This window comes from Acanthisitta chloris, unplaced genomic scaffold (genome assembly GCF_000695815.1).
Source record: "Acanthisitta chloris isolate BGI_N310 unplaced genomic scaffold, ASM69581v1 scaffold13411, whole genome shotgun sequence".
NCBI lineage: Eukaryota > Metazoa > Chordata > Aves > Passeriformes > Acanthisittidae > Acanthisitta > Acanthisitta chloris.
In genome coordinates this window covers 28,773-51,145 of record NW_008654441.1, presented here as the reverse complement: position 1 = coordinate 51,145, position 22,373 = coordinate 28,773, and the positions used below count along the sequence as shown (strand labels likewise).

The window sequence follows — 22,373 nt, the reverse complement described above, 5'->3', positions numbered from 1 at the left end:
AAGTTGTAACACGAGCAGTGACCATGATAAGTAATGGAGGAAAGCTGTAACCTTTCCTAAAGTTTGCATCCTCTCCACATCCTCATCCCTAAACAAAAACCTGCTTCCTTTTCATCCTCAAGGTCATGAAAGAATGTTCTTTTCATGCTCTATTCCTAGAGGCTTAGTAAAGAGTTCAGTAGTGGAAGTGGACCAAATATTTCCTACAAAATCCTGTACACCAGGGACATGAAAGACTGCACACACATTCACAGAGAGGGGAAAAAGGATGAAAATGCTCACCAAGGATTTAATAGGTGCTTTGCCAAATTTTGAACATTTATAAACATTATTTAATTTTTTCTTAAAGAAGAGGAAAACTTAGATGGTAATTTCAAACCAACCATTTAAACACAAATTCTTCGGTACTGAGTTTCATAGGGCAGAACTGTGTTTGCTGAAAGTACCAACAGGTCAATGCTTTGCTGTGCACGAGCCTTTCCTCTGCTAGCTGTCCCTTTCAGATTTCTGCACATTTAATGGCTTTGGGCAGTATTGTGATGTGCATGTGAATAAACGTTCTCTCTCTTCAATGCATGCAGTGATGTAAAAATGATAGGATTTGGCAAAGTTGTAATGAGACAGACTGTAAAATTACAGATGTTTCCTCTCCAGGAAATCCACATAGAAAAAAACTTTGACTGAGCCTAAGGGTTACTGTGCTACAGCTCTCCAGAGCATTGTAGAGCTTCTGAGCAACCTCAAGTTCCTTGGTTTCCTTGGTGGCAGTGCCTACTGCTGCCTCTGGGTGTCAGCTGGGCAGCGTCCAGGAATTCCAGGTTGGAAGCAAGGTGGTCTGAAGCAATTTCTCTCTATCTTTATGCAGACTTGTATGCAAACATGTCATGCATATGCTTAAACAACAGTGGAGTTTGTTCCACACACTCTGTTTAGGGCACAGAAATGAATTGGAAACATCATACACTGACTGTAACAATGGGATTGTCAGGCAGGTGAGTGCAAGCTGTTGAAAAGTAGTGCTCCACTACCACGTAGGGTGCTCCTTTAGACCGAAATCACCAGCAGAAAAATATGTCCAAGAGATTGTATCACTGATGCTTTTTGATGAAGAGTGAGATTGCAGAGTTGCTAATTAGTCAGAAGGACACAAAACCCCAACTCTCACACAGTCCTTGAAACCAAAATTTTCCATTGTCTTATATGACAGCTAAGACTGTTGCGAGATGTGTGATGGTAACTACTGGAGAGATGCTATCCTGCTGTTGCTGGCATCAGACATTTTCCTGGTAGATTTCTTTCAGTCCAGCTGCAGCGACACAGTCTGTCTCATCAACTACTTGCCAGGATTTTTGCCTTAAAAGAGCAGAATGTGTGGTGATGTGGTGAAATGCTGGGATGAGATAAGAATCCTCCACTGTCCTTTCCAGATTCAGTGCCAGACAGATTAGCCTCTGATAAAGTTGATTCAGCACTTATACGGGACAAGCCGGTTCAGGAGACGGTGCCAAGCGAGAGGAGAGCAATGGAGGAAAAGAGAAGCAGCATCAAGAGCCCTTACCACATGGCTGATACCTCCGTCGATGATATTGGGATTCCACTGAGGGTAAGACAATGCTGAGCATGTGGCTGATGCACAAACCCTGGGCTAGATTCTGCCTACATTAGGACTGAGGGAATTCACTAAAGCTGCAGAGATTTAAGGGAAGATAGAATTCTAGTTCCAATGTATTTTGTGATGACTGGTTCCATTTAATATCAATGACCTGTTTCAGATGCCTCAGGGGCAAAAAAATTAAAAATTAATATCTCTTCACATAATATTTGAGAATACTGTTTTCTGGTCTGTTGCTTTCACAGCTAGCAGCTAAAGGAGTGTTTTGTCTCATTTTAGCAATTAGCATTAAAGGCAAATTCCTCTTTTATGCAGTATGTTTAAGTTCATTCAGTGTTCAGGGGAAATTATGGAAAGCATTATTAACCTGTTCTTACAACTAGGGACTGGAGTGACTTGAATACTAAATGTTTCTAACTGTCATTGAACACTTCTGAAATTGGTATGTATGAATAAACTAGGCAAGGTGTCTACTTTTAAATGTCATTTCAGATGAACATGCAAAACCTTCTACACAGCCTGCAGTTCTACACAGGTTACAAAGTGCCTCTGCAGAGCTTCTACATTGTTAGTAACTTGAGTGAAACTTGTACCTTCATTGCATATGAAATGATATATCTGAGTCAAATCACCCATATTTCAGAGTATTATTATCATACAGCCTTTACATAGCACAGTGTAAACCTTTTTTGTTGCTGGAAGATTTGTAACAACTTTGAAAGGCTGGTAGAAGTCATTGTAATTATATGTATATTTATTTTTCCAATAGAATACAGACAGATCGAAGGACTGGTACAAAACGATGTTCAAACAGATCCACAAGCTAAATAGAGGTACTGTACCACAGATGAATTTTATTTACTTTGAAAGACCACCTTGATGACATTTTATTTCATTCATGTGAATAATTGTACTGGATGTTAAATGAAAGCATTTTATGTTAATTAGTATTTGCTCTGCACCACAGAACTCAACCAATGTGTTTGTCTTTGAAGTCAAAGGTGAGAGAATGGCAAAGTGCAAAGAAAGATCTGAGTTGTTCTACAGGTGAACTGCAATGCACTCATGAAATCGAGTGTACTATTTGAGATCAGAAAGCTGCTGATAATTCCATAATTAGAGAAAAATAGATCTCCAAACTCCAGTTTTAGCAGCTAACCCCATCCCACACACTTTGAAAGGACAGTAGGTTATCTCAGAAACTCCTCTGTCCATAAGAGAAAACTTTTTATGCTGTAAAGCTTTACTACCTGCACAACAAAGTGTGTTTTGAAGTTCACTGAAACTAGCACAAAGGTTTCCATTGATTTTTGGTGAGTTCGGAATCTGAACTCTTCTTTTTCAAAACCTCACGTTTTCTCCTTTTGAAACCTAAGCAACCTGAGCACTTGCAAACTTTGTAGTGGTGCACTCTCAGGGGATTCCCACCTTGGGACACTTCTGTGCCTGACTGCTGATACATTCACGTTCTTTCTTCTGTGTGAAAAGTGGCTGCAGCTGCATTTGCAAACTGAACCCTCTGAACAGCCTGACGTGCAGGCAAATGCAATTCAGATCTGTGCTTGTATAATAAAATGCAGAGCATGCAAAACTGGAGCTGTATTTGCCACTGTAGGTGCTGTCATGATGAGCTTTATGCATAGATAGATGCTGTGTTGTGCTGGATGGAATGAGAAGGAGTTGAACTGTTTCCTAATCCTAGTGCTCCTGACAGAGGTTCTTCAGCTCAGCCAGAGCCCATGCTCAGATGGAAGAGAATGAGTTCAGTCCCCTTGGCTTCTGATCTCTCACAAGGCCCAGACATGCAAGGCAGCAATGAGCCAAGAGGCATTCTAGGTTGTGTCATGGTAGAACATCAGCACAAGAGGAACTGTCCTGCAGTCAGCTTGTATGGATTCTTGTCTTGCCCTTCTTCCCTTTTAAATCTGTCCTCTCTGTTCTTTTTTTTGCAAATCATGTTCCTCTCCTTAGACACTCCTGAAGAAAACCCTTATTGCCCTACCTACATATTTCCTGAACTTCCTGAAATCCAGCAAAAAACTGAAGGTACCAGAAGTTTAGTCAGAGTATCTGTTGTCTTGTGCTTTGAGTTAACTGTACTATAGCACGCAAATAGATTCAGGTTCTAGCTTTCTGTTACCCATGTGTTACACTGGCTAGAAATTCAGTTATGCCCAGTCTACCTTCTTGTGTGATGCAAAAAGTAACTGAATCTTTGTTAATCCATTAATCTTTTTTTTTGAAGTATGATGCCATCTACTCTAGTGTTATTAAAGTAGGCAATAAAATCATACAGTGATAGGAAATTGGGGGATGAAGCAGAACCTCCACTTCATTGTGGATAGTCTCAAAATCCACTGCTTTTCTCTGCTGCAGAAGACAATCCTTATTCTCCTACATACCAGTTTCCTGCGTCTACTCCTAGTCCTATCTCTGAAGGTAATAAAAAAGGTCCATATATACTTTTCTGCACAAATGCTGCCTTACCCATTTATTTTCTTCCCAGAGTTTTTTCTAGTTGCTGAGCATTATGCTGCCTCGTAATGATTTGCTGCACTCTAAGCATTGCCTTGACCGTATGATGCCTTTTTGGCTTTGCAGTGCTCCTCTGGCTTTGTAACTAGTATTCAACTAATGCTACAGACTTGGGGTTTGCTTGGTTTTATGCGCTTATCAGTTGTGCGTGCAGTGATTACTTAACATGTCTAGACTGCTGACTTATGTGTAAAGTTGTGATAACTGAGTTTTCTCCCCCCTTCAAATCAATAAACTTCATTAATTATTTGCTTCTGGTTTTGAATATTAACATAGAACTAGGGTCAGACCCAAAATGTCACTGAAGCCTATTGGTAAAAAGGCTGCTTGCTTCAGTGGGTTTTGGATCAGTCCCTCAGTGTAGTCTTTAAAAATAAACATAACTTGGTGTAACATAAGGTTCAGGGCTGGCCTTAGGTGCACTTGGCATATCTAGGCAAGGAGAGAGTTTGAAGGACTCATCAGCACATCTTGCAACTTGAAGTAATGCTGTCTTTACCTTATCTCTTCATGTGCTCAGCAGATTCCTTTAAACTTCCTGTACAAATCGGAATTCTTTGCAGTAATATTTCAGGGATGGTGAAATAGCATTTATTACAGTGTTAATCGTGTAACTCTGTGCATATATCAAAATACTTAAATATGAGAAACACTGGAATCCGCTGCACACGTTGGGCGTACAAACATTTCCTGATTGGGAAGTTGTTGGTGACAGCCTTGTTGACTTGGTGCTTTGGTGACACTGTAGATCCTGCGATTTAGGAACTTGCCTACTTAGCCTGTGCCTCAAGCCAACCCTGGTGAGACTGTTAATTAACCATTTCATTCAGTGTTTATATTAAACATCTGGTGGGTATTGTGTAAGAAGAAAGCATACAATATAAGCTGAGATGCTCCCATTTCATTCAGTGTTTATATTAAACACCTGGTGGGTATTGTGTAAGAAGAAAGCGTACAATATAAGCTGAGATGCTTAAAGAAGGCTAGGAGATGTTAAGTGCATTTCACCTTTAAATGAACATGGATGGAGTGTCACACGCTCTCTAAGATACTTGATAATTTCTTGGCGAAACCTATAGGTGAAGGGCTCTGTCTTACAAATCATAATGCAATGTAAATTGTTTTCTATTGGCAGAATGGTATGTGGGTATGGATGAGAAACAGTTTCAGTAACTAATGGATACAGGAGTTTTACTGAGAAAATGTTCGTTTGTGATGAGGTCTGAAAATCCATTTTACTGATCCAAACTAACATATTTTGGAGAACAAATGATGATAATGTATTATTTTTCCCCATAAAGGCCTTCTATGCACTTACAAATGTGAATATGTGCATAATTTTCTGGGTTTGGTAGTTGAGATTTTTTATTCTCAATACACTGGGAAACTTTAATATTTGCTTGGATTCTTTCCTTGATAAGCAGTACAAAATATTTGATGATGTAGATGAGTTGGATGGGTTGGAGTGCATGTTTCACGTTTAGAAAACATTTCGAAGTTCTATACTCAGTGGCAATGTTCATACAGAGATGGGTTGAAGCCTCCATTTCATCCAGTGTGTCAGATTGGATTGATGCATAGGATCACCTAGAAACATCAAGATTGGGGATCCCCTCTAAAATATGTTTAGTCTCTAGAAACATACAGAATACAGCCAATCCATGAAAATAAACCCCAACCCTGCAGATTTTCTGGCATCTACAGGGGAACAGTCTCTTCTCCCTAAAGGAATCAGATATTTCAATTACAAACTGGTGATAGCTGCTCTGTTAAGGAGGTCCCACGGATAGAATGTAGCTCTTAGAGCCAGGAGATGTTGTTTTATGCTCATTTCTGATTTATTCTTTATTAAGTCGTTCCAGATTTCTGTGTTTCAGTATTCCTTGCTGGGAAAAGGAAAGAAATGTAGACTCGCTTCTCTGTAAGATACTCAGAGACAAAACACACCTGTTCTCCTTAATATTGTAGATATTAGAGTATTTGTTGTTTGAATGATGAGCTGTAATGAATATTGATATTTCTCTTCAAGTAAGTAAATCATGTTTTTTTTAATTGATCACCAGCACTAAATAAGATTTCGAGGGGTGAATGGCTGTGAAGATAATTTTAGACATTTGTTCATCTGTATTGTAGGGACTGAGAGTTTTGTGATTTACTGTCTGAATATACCAAACATATATAAGAATACCAGTCAATTTTGCCAACCATTCAGTATAATATAGATACTTGGTTTCTGTGATTAAGATTTAAAATGTGGAATTGGCCGAAAAATTGACCTTTGGGTTTTTTTAACCTGAAGGTTATGATAAGCACACCAGAGTCAATAATCATCCTTTTGGATCTTAAACCTTCTAATAATTCACCAAGAGAGCTAAAGCAGAGGGGCTAGAAGTTAAGACTTCCCTGAACCTTCCTGAAAGGCTCGATTAAGTTTTGGGTGCAACTTCAGGTCAGCTGTGTTAGCCAGTTTGGTTTTTTCCCTTCAGATGAGATTGGCTGTAGCAGCTGATTGATGTCTTTCTTGAGAGAAAATCCTGAAATCGTTTCAATCTATTGATTGGCATCATTAAATTCACATAACACTTTTTTAGAATGTTCTTTTCTTATCCAGCTTATTCTGGCTACATCTATTTTGTTTTTCTTTCTTTTTATCTCTATCACATTTAGTGGTTTCTTCACAGAGGTATTAGTAATAGTTTTGCTCACAGTTCTCTTTGCAATCATGGAATCACAGAATATCCTGAGTTGGAAGGAACCCACAAAGATCATCAAAGTCCAGCTCCTGGCCCTGCACAAGACAACCCCAAGAATCATATCATGTGTCTGAGAGTATTGTCCAAACACAACTTGAACTTGATCTTGGTGCTATGACCACTTCCCTGGGGAGCTGTTCCAGTGCCCAACCACCCTCTGGTGGAGAGAACCTTTTTCTAATATTGAACCTAAACCTCCCCTCACAGAGCTTCTTGCCATTCCCTCAGGTCCTGTCACTGGTCTCCAGAAAAAAAGAGTGCTTGCCCCTACACTTCCCCTCTTGAGGAAGCTGCAGACTGTGATGAGGCCTCCCCTCACTTTCCTTTTCTCCAGGCTGAACAGACCAAGTAACTTCAGTCACTCCTCATGTGACTTCTCCGCAAAGCCCTTCACTATATTTGTTGCCTCCCTTGGATGCTCTCTGATAGCTTAATATCTTTCTTGTATTGTGGTGCCCAAAACTGCACACAGTATTCAAGGGGAGGCTGCACTAGCACAGAGTGGAGTAGTCCTTGCATTGTACTTTCCTGCATTTTGCCTTGGAAGTCCTGTACATCTCTCATACACACATCCCTGCAACCCTCATCTGCAGGGAAAGGGGCCTGGAGGTCCAGTTTCCAAGGCTGATTGCAACTGTCCCTTGCTACTACCTGCAATTCACTGAGGATTAATTCCAAAGCCTGTTGAAGATTGTGGAAAGATATCACTAGGATTTTTATCTGGCCATCACTGGTAGAGTGGGGGGTGGTAATGCTGCCACCCTCCCACCTTCTGTTTGGGCACATCTGCCTTGACACTATAGTACCATGTTATCTTTGCATAAGGCAGTGTGTGCTTGCATGGCCCAGGGCAGCAGCTGTGTTCTGGGAAGGACATTGCTGTGCTGATGCAGTATAATACTGTCACTGTCAGGAGAGAAGGTTGTTCAGCTTGGGGGCCACACCACACCACACCACTCAGTTACATTGATGTCACTGCTGAGCTCTTTTAGAGCTGCATTAATATCTCCATTATGTTCTACAGATGTCTTTGCTATTTAAAAAACAAGCTCTTCAGAACAAGGACTGTCTCTTGGTGCAAGTGTACATGTGTGTCTTGTGCCAGAAAAAATCATCTGTGCCTAGAAGATAATCTGAGTCAGTGACCATGCTTCAACTTGGGGTGCAAGTTAAGAGAAGATGGCCCAGCAATTATCTTATGTGATTGGAGCAGGACACCTCAGCTCTATTACTGTGTCTAGCACCTTATGAGTTATTGAAATCATATGCTATGGCTTTTGGATCCTCTATTTATCTTTTGATAAAGTGGATCTGTTGACTCTTGCTGTAGAGGAATTATGTGATAAAAAGGGATTGTTTTCTAAAGTGCTATGAGAGAATGGAGAAAGGTATTAGTGTAAGTAGTATATTAATATTTATGTCTAATATAGGAATTATATTTAAATGCAATTTAAAACTCATTGGGATTTTATTTTTTTAGGATCTTCTCCCTATGGTAAGTATTGGACATAGCACTCAAATTATGGTGAATGTATTAGTAGAAGAAATTAAAGGGTCTCTGGTGCTTCTTCTTTGGGGTCTTTTCAGCTCACTTGCAAAATGCTTTTGTCTTTCAGATGAAGATTCTGATTCATACTCCCCTCGTTATTCCTATTCTGAGGACAGTAAGTAATTCACATTTCTTGTTTAATCTCTCAGTCAGAGCATGTAAAGCATGTATTTATTTGCCTCCTATCCAGTTCACCAATATTCCTATATTTGACTTGTCCTACAGGCCGAACCCAGCTTTCAGTTCCCCGCTCCAAGAGTGAGATGGACAATATTGATTCAGAGAAGGTTGTTAAAAGGTCTGCCACTTTGCCACTGCCAAATCGTACTTCATCGCTGAAATCAAGCCCAGAAAGGTGACCTGAACTAAGAAATATGTGGATCGGTACTGGAAGACTATCCAAAAGCTGTGGATGGGAAGGGCACAAAAATTGAAGCTTTAGGCCCACCATCCCAGTTAAATTTTTCTTGGAAATTGGATACATAGCTTTTACTCTGAGTCACCTGCTAGGCAGCAGTGAACTCCTTCATGGTCACAGCCCAGTCCACATTCTGTCCATCTTTTTTTGCCAGACATCACACAGTCTGTTACATACTCTCCTGCCTGGGTAAGGAGTGTTTCCTGTGGTGCCATACCTATACAGTGCCTATCACATAGGCACAGTGGAAACTCCTGGCTCAGTGTGACACTGTAAAGGCACCTCAGAATACAAGCAAGTAGTGATAATTGTGGAGAAGCAAAGTTTGGATTTATGTTGAGCCTTGGTAAAAACTTTGTTACATTTTCCGTCTCTGACAAGTCCCACCCACATGAACTTTATTGGAAGTAGGTTCTAGTTAGCAGTGCCATTTCTGATCTTTCAGGATGACTGATTTTTTGCTTCGTTTATGACCATGTATTTTAAACCTCTGTGTAACAGTAATGAATGCATTTACCAAATGAAGGGAAAGCAGATTTTTAATTCTCACAGCTCTTGAACTGCTCCTCCCTAGTTCACCGACTTCCACATGCTCTTAATGTTTTTCATTTGCTACCTCAAGTAAGCAATGCTGTAATTTGAGATGGCTAATTTAGTGAGCATCTCAGGTCACCAGACCAGGAGACAAAGTTTACTGACAGAATGTGTCTTCCTTATGCAGGAATTGAAGGCATAGTGCATTTGCCCTCTGAGAAAACTCGTGCAAGTGAAAGGAATGCAGTAATTAGAGCTTCCTATTATCAAGTGACAAACCAGTGTTTCACCAGGGAGAATTTTCTCTGGGGTTGGAATCTTAAGCAATCAAGTTATTCTGGGCAGCGAGGATCAAGCTTGTTGAAATTTGCACACTGTAGGCCAGTCCCTTTGACTGTCATCTTGTCTTACTTTAGGAAGAAAAAAAATTACATTGTTTGTCTCTGTTTCTCCTCAGCCACTGAAGAGAGTTTGGGCAACTCAGTGGTTTGTTCCTATTCTAGCCAGATCAGTAGGGTAAGCGAGAGGAAACCTGGAGCAGCAGTTTTGGTTAGATGCCTCACTTCAGTTTGGTGAATGCTAGATGAGATGAATCCACATACACATTGCCCATCAAAGGGAGCATGACTAGAGCAAAATCAGAATTAGTTTACCATCTTATATGGTCTGACTTCTGGGCTTTTCTGGGGGCATTTGTTATTCTGCACGAGGTGTTTGAGTATATTAACTTTCAGAGCAGCTGGACATTGTAGGATATGCACCCTGAATACTTTGTGACTATTGTCTGAACTGTGTCAGTGGAGACACCACACTAAATTATAATGGTTTGGGTAGTCAGTGGACTATTCTTAGCCACCTTTAGATACACCAGTCTGAGATAATCTGTTCATGTCTCTAGAAAAGATCTCTTCTTGGACCACACAGTGACCCCAGAATCCAGAGATGTGGTAGTCAGGTAATCAGTGATGTGGCTAAAATGGAGAACTTTAGCAAAAGAAATTTAATCTGAGTTCTGCTCAAATTTTGCACTTCTTCATATTTATGAGCTTAGTTGAAGCCCATCATGAAGCTATTTCCAATGAGGAAAGATATGGAAGTCTGGAAATTTATTAAAAGTACTTGGAATAAACTCTTGCTGCTCCAGTGGTTTCAGCAGCTGAGCTGTATCAAACTCTGCCTGCTATAGATAAACAAATATATGTCCAGAGCTGTATCTGAACTGTTCCTCTTGCAACAGACTTCTCTCCTCGATTAAAAATGCACCCTGACTAAACCACAACTAACAGGGAAAGGCGCCGCTCGAAATGAGGTGTTTGTCTCCACAGAAACCACAGTATTTGAGTTCATTGATCTTTCTTTCCTCAGGACTGATTGGGAGCCTCCAGACAAGAAGGTGGACACCAGAAAATACCGCGCAGAACCCAGGAGCATTTATGACTATCAGCCAGGAAAGTCCTCCGTTCTGAACAACGAAAAGATGGTAATGTTTGTTTTATCCTAGTTTGTGCTTTTATCCTGAGATTATGAAATATGAATATGAATATGAAATCTCTCCAAATGCTTGTCCAGTTCTATTCGGATGGGATACCTTATGCTTACATTGCAGTGCTAATGTGATGTATTTTGAAAACTGTTCTGCATAACTTCCTAACATTTTTGTTCTCTATAAAGCAAGATCCAGGGGGATTGAGAGGCTTCTTTCCTTTTGGATGTGTTCTTTTCCGTGTTAAGTATGGATCACTAACCCTAGTTTTTAATCCATGTTTGACACTGTGACCTGTTCAGCAGCTGTTTTGCCAGCTGTACTTTTTCTAGGGCACAGCATTAGTTGATACAGGAGGGTTGAAGGCATTATGCAACAGAGCAGGCAGGTTCAGTTTCTATGTTCCGCTGATACTTTAAACACTGAACTAGTTTTTAGAGTGCCAGTAAGATACCTCAGTGGATGCCTCAGAGATGCATTAGGACATGGCCATCTCCCCAGGGCTGCTTTCTTCCTCAGCTGGATCTCACCACCTCTGCAGCAGGGATGGCAGGACTGAATGTGAACTAGCTCCCCAGCTATGCCAGAATGTAACCTGGAGTATTAAGTGAGCTGCTACCGATTTCAGTTTCAATTAGTAAGCAGTGCTGTGAATTGTGACAGCCAGGGGACGTACAAAAGTCTCTTTCTGCAGCTTGGCTGAGAACACTTCGCAAGGGGCAGGACACAGGTGATGGTAACCTTGTCAGCCAGTCCTGTGTAAATTACCACAGATCACTTACAGTGTCCTTCTGTGGCACACGTGTGACACTGTAAGTGCTAGAACATACTCCGTGATGTTACTAGTGTATGACCAGTTTGGTACATAAAGATATAATTGTTCTGTATAGGCATTAAATTGAAGGATTCAATTAGAGTTGCTAATTGCATGTGAGATTCCAAACATAAACTGGACTTTGTACCTTAATAGATAGGGCATTGATCCATGGATGGAGTAGGTAAAGGAATGCTCCTGAAAAACCTGCCAAGGATTTTACATGAGTGAATGGCAATTTAAATCAATAGAAATGTAAGAATCAAGTCTGATCTGGGACCTGATGTTTCTCCTTAGTATTTTGGTGGGTTTTCTTTTTTCCTTCCAAGTGCAATCAAGGTCCATCACTTTTTGAAGATCCTGCAACCAACTTCTTTTCTCAGCTGTGTCCCTTCATTGACTTCAACAAAGTTGCTCCTGATGGGAGCATGATCCTAATGCCTATTGAAATGGGTGATGGATGACTCCCTCTTGATACTACTGGGCGGTGGCTCAGCCCATTAGAGAAGTGCCAGTGAGGAGTGGTTTGAACATGGTATGACAACTCCATTTCTGCAGTCCGTCCTGGAGCAAGATTTCTGCTGACTTAAGCGGCAGTTTTGTCTCACGGTAAACAGACAAGATTAAAACTTGTGGCAAAAGGCTGGCTTCATCTGTGTACTTAAGCATTTGCAAAAGGTCTGTCATCACCAGTGACACTGTTTACATGTTCAGACTTGGTCAAGTACTTAATTGAGCTGTGGAATCAGAGTCTAAAAGCCACAAGAAGGACCATAATCAGCATAATTGAGAAAAATTGTATGTACAGAGCTCATCCAAACCAAGATGAAAGTGACAATGTGTTACTTCCAGTGTTATTTTGTGAGCTTTAATTTAAAGCCACAGATCACAGAAGAAAGGAGGTCTTGAAAGAGTAGCTTCACAGTCTCTGTCAGTCTCACTAAATATTACAGTAATATAGTGGTTAGTGACTAGATCTTTCAGGGAGGCTGCAGAAGATGTGTGGATATCTCCCACAGCTGTGACTATCAGAATCCCAACCCAAAACCATTTCAGAGCACTGAAGAGCCTCCTGTTGACATCAGTGAGCTTTGTTTTAATGTAAAGGCAGTCACATAAGCGGAATGCATTTAGTTGGAGTGAAGTAAATAAAAAATGGAGGCATGGATTCTATTGTGCCTTTAAGAAATAGCCAAATCGTTCTCCAGGCCATCAGGCATCAAACGTGTTGCAGCTATTTATCTTTCAGATTGAAGCATTGCCTCTCATTCAACATCAGTCCTGAGCTCTTGTCCTGGAACTTTTTTTTGTGATGCAAATGGCTGTGGCAGAGTCTGGGACATTTAGCAAAGTCCCGCGCTGTTGTCAGCTGCCTCAGTAACCCCATCACAGAACAATTTCCATGAGGTCTCTCTGTGCATCTGTGTGGCTCATCACTTGCTGTGATGGAGCACTTGGGATCACACTGGCACATCAGACATAATGTGTTTATGTTTTTAATGCACTGAGATCCATTTTCTCTAAGACTAGGTATGCTGAAATGCAAGAATTTACTAGGTGCCTTTTGGGGAGTGGCACCTTGTAAGCCTTAGCAATGGACTTTTATTCTCTTACCTCACCAGTAGAGTTTTTAAACAGTTACAACTTTTTCAACTTTTTTTTGTTTCATTAAAACAGATGGTATGAACAAAGGGAATTTCCTTTTCAACTGTACTGTTTTCTGTCCTGTCTGAATTTCCTTTGTTGTATTTTTGTCTGATTCTCTAACATGTATTTGTGAAGAAACATGTAATATTGTCGCTCTATCCATCCCTTCAAAGGTCTTTCAGGATGCACTTTCTCTGACTTGTGTCTCATTTGATTTAGAAAACCACTTTCACTCTGTTTGCAGTGTATAGAACAGGGTTTCTCACATATTCATGTGCTGTTAAAGATGCAGTATTGGATTCAAGTCTCACTGAATCTCTCTTTTTTTAACCAAATGAAGATTAAAAAAATATAAATAAATTAAAGTATATGCAGCTTTGGACTCGATGAAAGTGTCAGACAGTAGGACTGAGGGACTGCTTGACTCCCAGCTCTTCCATTGAGTCTCCCCGTGACTCTGGGGAAGCTGCATAATCTCTCTCTGTGTGGGTCTCCTGATCTGTAAAATGCAATTCATTCATATTCATGTTGCTCACAATGATGCTATTAGGCTTAACTGATGTTTGCAAAGCAGTTCATGGCCTTTATGAGAGAGGTGCTATGGAAATTCCAAATTATAAGGCTAAATATCTACATTTTAGAATGGAAACCACAGGATCTGCATCTCTAACAGTCCCTTTCCGTGTATTCTTTGCATAATGTTATCCTTCTCTTTCTTCCATTCCCCTATCACCAACTCCTTTAGACTCGGGATATAAGCCCAGAAGAGATAGATTTAAAGAATGAACCTTGGTATAAATTCTTTTCGGAATTGGAGTTTGGGAAACCGGTAAGTTTGATAGTTGCAATGACCAATGAAGTCAACCTGCCTTTTTTTTTTTTTTTAAAATGATTGTCACATCCCTTGGCTAGGCCCTAAACCTGGAACAGCTGCCTTACTCATTTAAAGATGTGATTGTGCATAACATCATCCTGGTACTAATGTAAAGCAGCTGTTCTGTGGCCACTTTTAGTATTTTGAAGCCATTTACAAACATTCCCTACCTTCCAGCACTATGTATCGACAAAGCAATATTTTCTCACACACCATAGTTCAAACTGCATTTTTGTTGTTAATGCTAGAAATAATACCCTGTCACTATTAAAAATCCTTATTCAAAGCCCTTATTCTCCCTCTGCCTAACAAGATCTAGGATGGCTGACAGGTAGCTTTAAGTCAAGGAGAATCATTTATTCCTGGCCCTGGCTTGTAAACTGTGGGTCAGTAAATTCCAGCTGTCCATAAACAGATCATGACCCTGTTTCCTGGTCATTTCCTTATGCATGTAGCTGCCCATTGCCTAAATGGGGGACATCAGTCTGTTGAATAGCCCTTGCCATTCCCTGAAACCAAAGGAGTCTGAGAACAGTGTGCTTTCTTTTCAAATGGAACTGTGTTGCTATGTGTGGAGCGAAAAAAGAAAAAAGCCTTGATATCTCCTCTGGAAAAAGATGAAGCAAAGCTTAATTATTCAATAGGACAAAGGACGTTTTGATGAAGGGAACACATCAGTGGTAATGGCTGCTGGAAAAAATGTGACTTTAAAGCATTTTATGGCCTGGTTCTTACTGATTAAACACTATTAACTTTGTTATTAAATACTGTTTAATAACCTACTCTTACTGCACCAGAGGGTCAGTATCAGCCTCTCACACTTATTCTAGTGTAGTGGTTGTTTGTTGTTTCTCCTCTCTCCTTGAGGTCAGTTGTCAAATGCCCATGCACACCACTTTGGAGTGCTGCTGAGATTCCCTGCATGTACAACAAAACAGAAATAAGTTTTAAGGTTCAGTATTGTCTTCAAAGGCAACTGCAAATGGACACCAGCAAGCAGCTTTTCTTTAAAGCTTGTCTTTGTTCTGATAGAAGTGACGAAGTTCCTCCGCAGAGAATGTAGCTGCCTGGAGTCGAGTGCTCAGAATGATCACAGCATAGAAATAGCATAATTTTTGCTGAAAATCAAACATGTACACTTACTGAGTAGTCCATTCTTTCATAGAAAACTGTGTTTTATAGCTATGGGCCTTCCTTTGTAAGCTAAAGAAGGACCATCAGCAGAGTTTAAGATGAGACCTCATAAATTTTAGGCGGTAGAATTCAGATAAATCTCACCTCATTGAGGCTTTTAAGTGTTGTCAGTATAAGATTTAACCCTTCACAAGTTGTCATGGTTCAAGATTTCCACAGTGAGAAGAAACCTGCTTATCTTTGCTGCCATGTAATTAATAGCCATATGCTTTTGTAATCAGTGAAGGTTTGCCATCTCTATGGTCCTTTGAGTCAGGCATTGCAATGTGCTGCCCAGGGAGGTGATGGATTCACCGTCCCTGGAGGTTTTAAAGATGAGACTGGTTGTGGCACTTAGTGCCATGGTCTAGTAACCACAGTGGGGTTGGACTTGATGATCTTGGAGGTCTTTTTCAACCCAGTAGGATTTATGCCCTTGGTGCTTTCTAGATGTGGGACTATACCTGTTTCTTAGAAGTATAGATTTGTGCTTTTAGTCATGCAGCCTTGGCCTTCAGAAGAGGGTATCTCAGGCTACACCAGCAATCCCTCTAGTGTTAGCAGAGTGTCTGTTCTGGTGACAAGTTCCCCACCTTCCTCATGGCACTGTTGTTAAGCGCTGCTTTCTTACAGCTTGCCTTGAAATGATATCCCATGTCAACCTCCTCTTGCTCCAAAGCTATGCAGCCATACTCTCTGAGAGCTGTGCCAGCTGCTGAATGTGGTACTCTGTAAATAGTACTGGATAAATAGAGTCAGGCACTTGAATTCGAGGTGCCATCTCAGTCTTTTATAGCTCACAGAGCTCTCTGCAGGCTTCTCTGCCACAGCCAGAAGAGCACGATTTTTGCAGTTTTGCTCACTCTGGTCTTGGGAGAGCCAGATTTTTGTGACCAGCTAGTGGATAAGCCTCTCAGTTGAGAGTTTCAACTGATGTTCGCTGTGTCTGGGATTTTCAAAGATTCTCTCCTTGTACCAGTGGTTTATTCCAGTGCTGGAAATAATGTGTGCTCCTACAGGCATGATTTCCCCTGGCTCTTTTACTTTATTTGCAGCTGTTGTGTGGGCAGGAAAGACCCTTGATAAAAGGGAGCACGGGGTTCTTGTGAGCCTGTGGGTGTTGCTCTCCAAAGACACCAGAACAACCAGAATGTTACTTTCCCCATTGAGGAAAGCAGATGTGCTTCTAGGGCAGCTGAAGTGGACCAACGTACCAGATGCATTTCGGGGCAGCTCCATGGACTGGAGGTGTGCCCTGCAGACAGGTAGATGAGTCTCTGCAGCATGGTTGCTTTTTCTCAGTGTGCTGCTGAGACTGAATTCCCACACACTCCTCCTTCCTTTCTCCTGACCTGTGGTTCCATGTATCCATGGAGCCCATGCATTAAAACTTGACATTCAGTCAGTCTACAGTTCTTTTCCTCTGTCATTGTGGGATCGCACACATGGGCACTTTTTCCCAGTCCTTCCCATGACAGCATTGAGTTATAAATGGAGAAGCAGGGGGCTGGAAAAAGGTGTGTGTGTCCTGCCTTCTCACCTGCTCCCCTCCAGCCCCTCTCTTAAAAATCTCAAACCTAAGTCTTTGCAAAACCATCTACCCCTCTACAGCTAATGGACAATAAATAGGTATTTAGTATTTGCATCCACACATGGCTGCCCAAACATAAAGTGGTACAGATTCAAACTACACATCCAAGCAGTCTACAAAGGAATTTGGACCAAGACCCAAGTGTTGTAGCTCAGTCTCACCTTTGATAGACTGACACTGTGAGATTTCCTCCTCAGTGACTCGGAGACACTTTAATAATCTAGTCACAGAAGTCAGTATGGACATGCAGGACAATGCTAAGCTAGCCAGGCAGCAGAGGTTAATTTTGTTTGGAAACAGAGCAAATGCATTCTGTTTTCACAAAGCAAGAACAAAGGCTCTTTGGGCATATCAGTGAGAGGTGCAGATCTGGTGAAATGAGGATATTATCATGGCATTATTTGGATAGGAGTGTCAGGACAAAGGTCTTTCACTTTGAATAATCCTCCCTGATATTTACATGTGCATCCAAACCGGAAAATCCTATTTTGATATTGGCACCTTCACCTGTAGGATGAATTTTAAATAACTAGTCCCCAGGCTTTTGTGTCCCACTCTCTCCACCAATAATCCCCATAAACAAACCCCAGACCAGTGAAATAAAAAATAACAACTCTGCGTTCTCATTGCCCCACAATGCCACCACTGGAAATTCAGCCATTTGTTCACATGGTATGTATTCATAGTCTGAATGGGGTGGGAAGGAGTTTCCCTTTTCTTTATCAAAGGCCCTTGTTTTACCCTTTCCGTTTGAAAAGAAGAATGAGCAAAACAAATGCTTTTTATGACTGTCTGTTTTTTTTCTCCATTTTTTTGGTTTTCTTTTAAGAATGCTTTAACCAACAGCTGTGGGCTCCCCCTAGAGAGCCCAAAATCCCTTAGAGCACCTTGCAAAAATGAGAATTTCCTCAAACACTACTGAAAACAGCCCTTCACAGACTGCATGTATGTTCCCTTTTGCCCCACGTTTTTTTGATATTTGTGCTGTAGCAGATTTATCCCTCTTTCTCTCTCTCTTTCTCTGTTGTGATTTGTTGGTTTTTAAATAATTTCTTTTCAGTGTTGATGCAAATCCCCTATTGTATTCCCCCTCTGTTCTAATCCAGTTTCCATATTCTCTGTGATGTCTTTCCTTATCTTCATTTCCTCATTTCCTTCCTCTGCTTTTCATCAGCCTCCAAAAAAGATTTGGGATTATACTCCTGGAGATTGCTCTATCCTTACTAGAGAGGATAGAAAGGTAATTGTGTCTCATGTACGTTGCACTACAGCATCTAGCGTGTATGTATGTGTGTATGTGGTTTTCTTTTCTGTTTTGTAGCCTTGCTTGGGTTTTGTGTGCTTGTGAGTGATTTTTTTAAATTGGGCTTGAGCTCATTAGCCTAACAATTAAGTAGCTAGTAAATTGGTGTAATAAACAATTCTTAAATCATAATCAGCCATAATTTAGAGTGGTGGTTTTGCTATCCTGACTTGCAATGATAATTATACTAACAGCGTATTGCATATTGTTACAGTATCTTTTTTTTTTTTTTACAGGTGGGTTTTATAACTTTATGGTTTGTAGAAATAGATTCTAGCAGGCCTGTGCATCTCTTAATTTGAATGTTAATTGCCTAAAACTATTTCCTCTATAATGATTGAAATGTGATTAATTGCTAGTGAATTTTTGTGTATTGTCCATATCACCTTTGTCTTTTTTCGATTAAAAAGACTCGCTTTTTTTTCAAAATTAACATTCCTTTGGTTTCCCCTAACCCTAAGCATTATTTTCCCATTCTTCTTCTCCTTCTTTAACCAGACTGATCTAGAAAAAGACCTCTACCTCTACCAGACTGAGTTAGAGGCAGATTTAGAAAAAATGGAGAAGCTTTATAAAGCGCCACATAAAAAGCCACAGAAGGTATTTCCTATTCTTTTCATGCTGCCAATCCCTGTTTCCAAACTCTCTGCTCTAATCTATTCACTGCTGGATGATTATTAAATGAGGTTGGGATAAATAATGGTTCTGACCGTTCTGACTGCATGGCTTGCTGTGTTGCTGTCAGAAATAATAGAACATGATGCTGAGAATCCGGCTTGAAATCCATTTCAGATACAGTGATTTCCTCTCTCCCCCGTTTGCTTTCAGCTGCCCCTCACCCCCACCTCAGTCCCCCTTTCAGGTTTAGAGTTCAGTGTCTGAAAAAAAAAACAAACCTCTCTATTTTTCACATGAATAGGCAGCAGCAATCAGCTTAAAATTCTTGGTTGGCTGTCACGTCATCATCTCGTGCCTTTCAAGCGTGTTGCCATCTACCCTCCCTTCATACGAGCCCTGCTCTCTGCTAGCTCAGCCTACCCAAGATTTTGGATATTCCCAAGAGATTTTACACAATTTTCCTTACGCTGCACCTTGCCATGGCCTTCTAGGGCAGGTCAGCTGCTGCTGCTGCTTCGGGGGTTTGCAGGACTCGAAGCAAGAAGTGATAGATTAATTGGTAACACGCCATTTTTTCTGTTTTTTTCTGTTGCTGATTTTTTTTTTTTGAAGCTGCGGCATTTCACCAGGACTTGAAAAAGCTGCTTTTTCAAACCCAAGATTTGCCTTTTGCTTCCTACATAGGAATCCTCACATAGATGAGGGGACACCAAATAGAGCATTTCTTCTAAAATTGCCTTCAGTTTTTAAATAACGTGCCTAGCTTCGTTAGATGGATTTAAAGCAAGCGGATAAGAACTGGCTTTTGCTATTGAACCTGTGCAGCTGGCATTGCTTCTCTTAAGTAAGGAAACTGAACTGAAACATCACTTTTCTTATTAGAGCTATGGTATTTTTTTGAACGCTGAGGAATGTATTGTGCTGCAGAAATATAATATACCTTTAAAGCAAAGGCGGGCAGTGACTGGTTGGGGGAAAAGCTTGGGGAAATAATTATGAGCATGTGTCTCCTGGTCATGGCCCAGCTGGTTATCTCTTCTTGCTTTTGGCTTTATTCACAATGACTCATTTGCAGACAAAAGAATAGGCACTGCGAAAAGGCATCGGCTGTGCTAAAAACCTGTCACTGCCCTGAAGGAACTCACGAAAATTGTTGCTTTCCTGCAAAGACATTGACAGCTTAAATTGCATTTAGACTTAAACCTCAATGTCTTCTATAAGCTAATATTCAAGCAATAGGTGGGAAATTACTTAAGCAAGCCTTTTTCTTTCTCCTCACATGTAAGTGCATATCAATGACTCCTTTGTTTGGACTTTTGCAGAATACAGCAGGTGTTACTCCTCTGGAAACTTCCACAGATCATTCTCCCTAGTAAGTTTTTCAATTGCTTTTTGATGTCTCTTCTACAGTCTGTGGTCATGTAGGACAGGGTTTTGGGCATTGGAAATGGGTTGGCTTTATTTTTGGGGGATGGATATAGGCAAAAGCATGTACCATAAGAACTATACAAGTGCTTTAGTTGAGTCCAGGTGCAATATCTGCTCTTTGATCCTGAATGAATTTTGAAGTGATTACATGAGTGATTGCATCATCTAGTTAAGATTTGCTGGTTGTGCTAGGCAGTGGCTTTAAAAGAAAAAACAACAGACCTTTAACTCCATCTTGATTAAGTTTGCAAATTGACTGTATCTTCATGCATGTAACATTATTGTGTGGAATAAGCAAAAATTGCTTGTTACACATGCATGATAGATTGGCTCCTGCTAGGTATTCCCTGATATGCACACCGGATCAAAGGGATGCTATGGATGGAAGGCAATAATTTTCAGCCTACAGGAAGGGAACAGTGGTAGCCATAACAATATTTCTCAAAGATCTAATGTGGCACTGCTTTTTCAGAGGAATATGTAATAAGCAGTATATTCTGTCTAAATGAGTTGTACATGGAGTCGGTTTGTTTTAAAAGAGGAATGCACACAAAACAATCCAGAGCAAGATGCTGAGCTGTGCTGAGTTACTCGAGTCGTACTGAGTTATTCAAGCCATGGAGCCAGTTCCTACTGTGTGCCTGCTGCTCCGTGTAATTGGACTGAGTACTTCATGTTGTCCATAAGCACAGTGATCCCACAGTCATCTAGGAGGATGCTTTGTTCAGAAAGGCAAGTTCTCCTCCAGATGCCCATAAATATCACAGGTGTACACCACCCCTGTGGGGGCCTTGGAGGACTCCTGTACTTCTTTCTGCTCCGTTCCCTTCTGTCTGTGTTCATTCTTCTGGGAAACTCACTTGCTGCAGCATTTTGTTGGTTGCTCCTATGACTGTTTTGTTTTGTTTTGGCAATGAGAGAGCAATAAAATAAATGAAATCTCAGAGATTGGCATAAATATCTTATTTTTACCAATGACTGGTAAGGCTTCTGCCCATGGTAGCACTGTCTGTGCCACCCAAAGCATTCAGGCATGCCCATGTCTGATCCAGTGGAGAGGAAGCAACCTGAGTATGCTGGGAATGGGACACAAGAGCGAGGCCCAATGGAGCTGCATGTTCTTCCCTGCCCTGCCTTTAGAGAGCAGGAAGAAAACATAGCTAGAGGATTGTTTTAATGCTTTGGTTTTTAACAACTAGGCTAACAACTAACCTCAGGACAGTCATCATTCCCTGTAGCAACTGGCAGGGCTTCTTCGGGAACCTGACAAAGAGAAGCACTGGGGTAGCCCTCACGAGAAACAACAGCTTTATAGCTATAGGTCTGTTTGAGCAATGTCTAGTTTGAGAAAGTGACAGTACTCCCTTTCTCTTTTGTGGTGCTTTTCATGAGCATTTGCTCCAGAAAACAATTTATGGGACTGCATATGACCTGGTTTTCCTTGTCCGGAAACTAGAGTCATTGTTGTGATCCAGACATTGTGTAATTCCACCTCCATAGCCAGTCCTCTGATGTGTTTGAAAGCTTTCTCTTTACCCCAGAAGTACAGCATCTGTCCAAAATAAACAGATGCATGTACAAATTCATCTACAACAAGCAGGCAGAGCCATGAGCATTTCCACATTCACATAAATTTGAATCACTCTTGGACATCAGGATGTCAAATATTTCTGTTAATTGGAAAATCCTTATATCTTTATTTTTTTCAAACTTTCCAGCAGTCATGCTTTGGCCCCAGAGTAGCTTGGTGTGAGACTCCATTTTATTCTGAGGAGCCTGGTTGAGCGCAAGTACTTGTATCAGATGAGCTTTGGTTTTTGGAAAACATAGTCTGCTTGATTGCTCAGAAGGATTTTACACCTGGAAAGGCAATTTATACCATGGCATCGTCAGTTGTTCTTTTAGAGAAAAAAACAGTGAAATCTAGAAATCAGACGTGTGAGCATACTTGTGCTTAGGCTCATGACTAGGAAAGGGATTTGCAATAAATTTCCAGTCTTTAAAAGCCTAAGAAATTAAAACTGTACTCATTTTAACAGCA

General features: G+C 40.8%; 1 protein-coding gene across 1 annotated transcript in view; it reads left to right on the top strand.

Moving 5' to 3' along the window:
* The window catches only part of SORBS1 (sorbin and SH3 domain containing 1), a gene marked incomplete at its 5' end in the record, with an annotated part of 68,390 nt that overhangs the window by 21,501 nt on the left and 24,516 nt on the right, over positions 1-22,373 (top strand). The window contains 11 exons of the mRNA XM_009083527.1: positions 1,428-1,603; positions 2,382-2,445; positions 3,584-3,658; positions 3,989-4,051; positions 8,517-8,564; positions 8,675-8,804; positions 10,767-10,881; positions 14,091-14,174; positions 18,158-18,223; positions 18,785-18,886; positions 20,227-20,276. Of these exons, the coding sequence (XP_009081775.1) occupies positions 1,428-1,603; positions 2,382-2,445; positions 3,584-3,658; positions 3,989-4,051; positions 8,517-8,564; positions 8,675-8,804; positions 10,767-10,881; positions 14,091-14,174; positions 18,158-18,223; positions 18,785-18,886; positions 20,227-20,276 (973 nt within the window). The remainder of the gene's footprint in view (positions 1-1,427; positions 1,604-2,381; positions 2,446-3,583; positions 3,659-3,988; positions 4,052-8,516; positions 8,565-8,674; positions 8,805-10,766; positions 10,882-14,090; positions 14,175-18,157; positions 18,224-18,784; positions 18,887-20,226; positions 20,277-22,373) is intronic.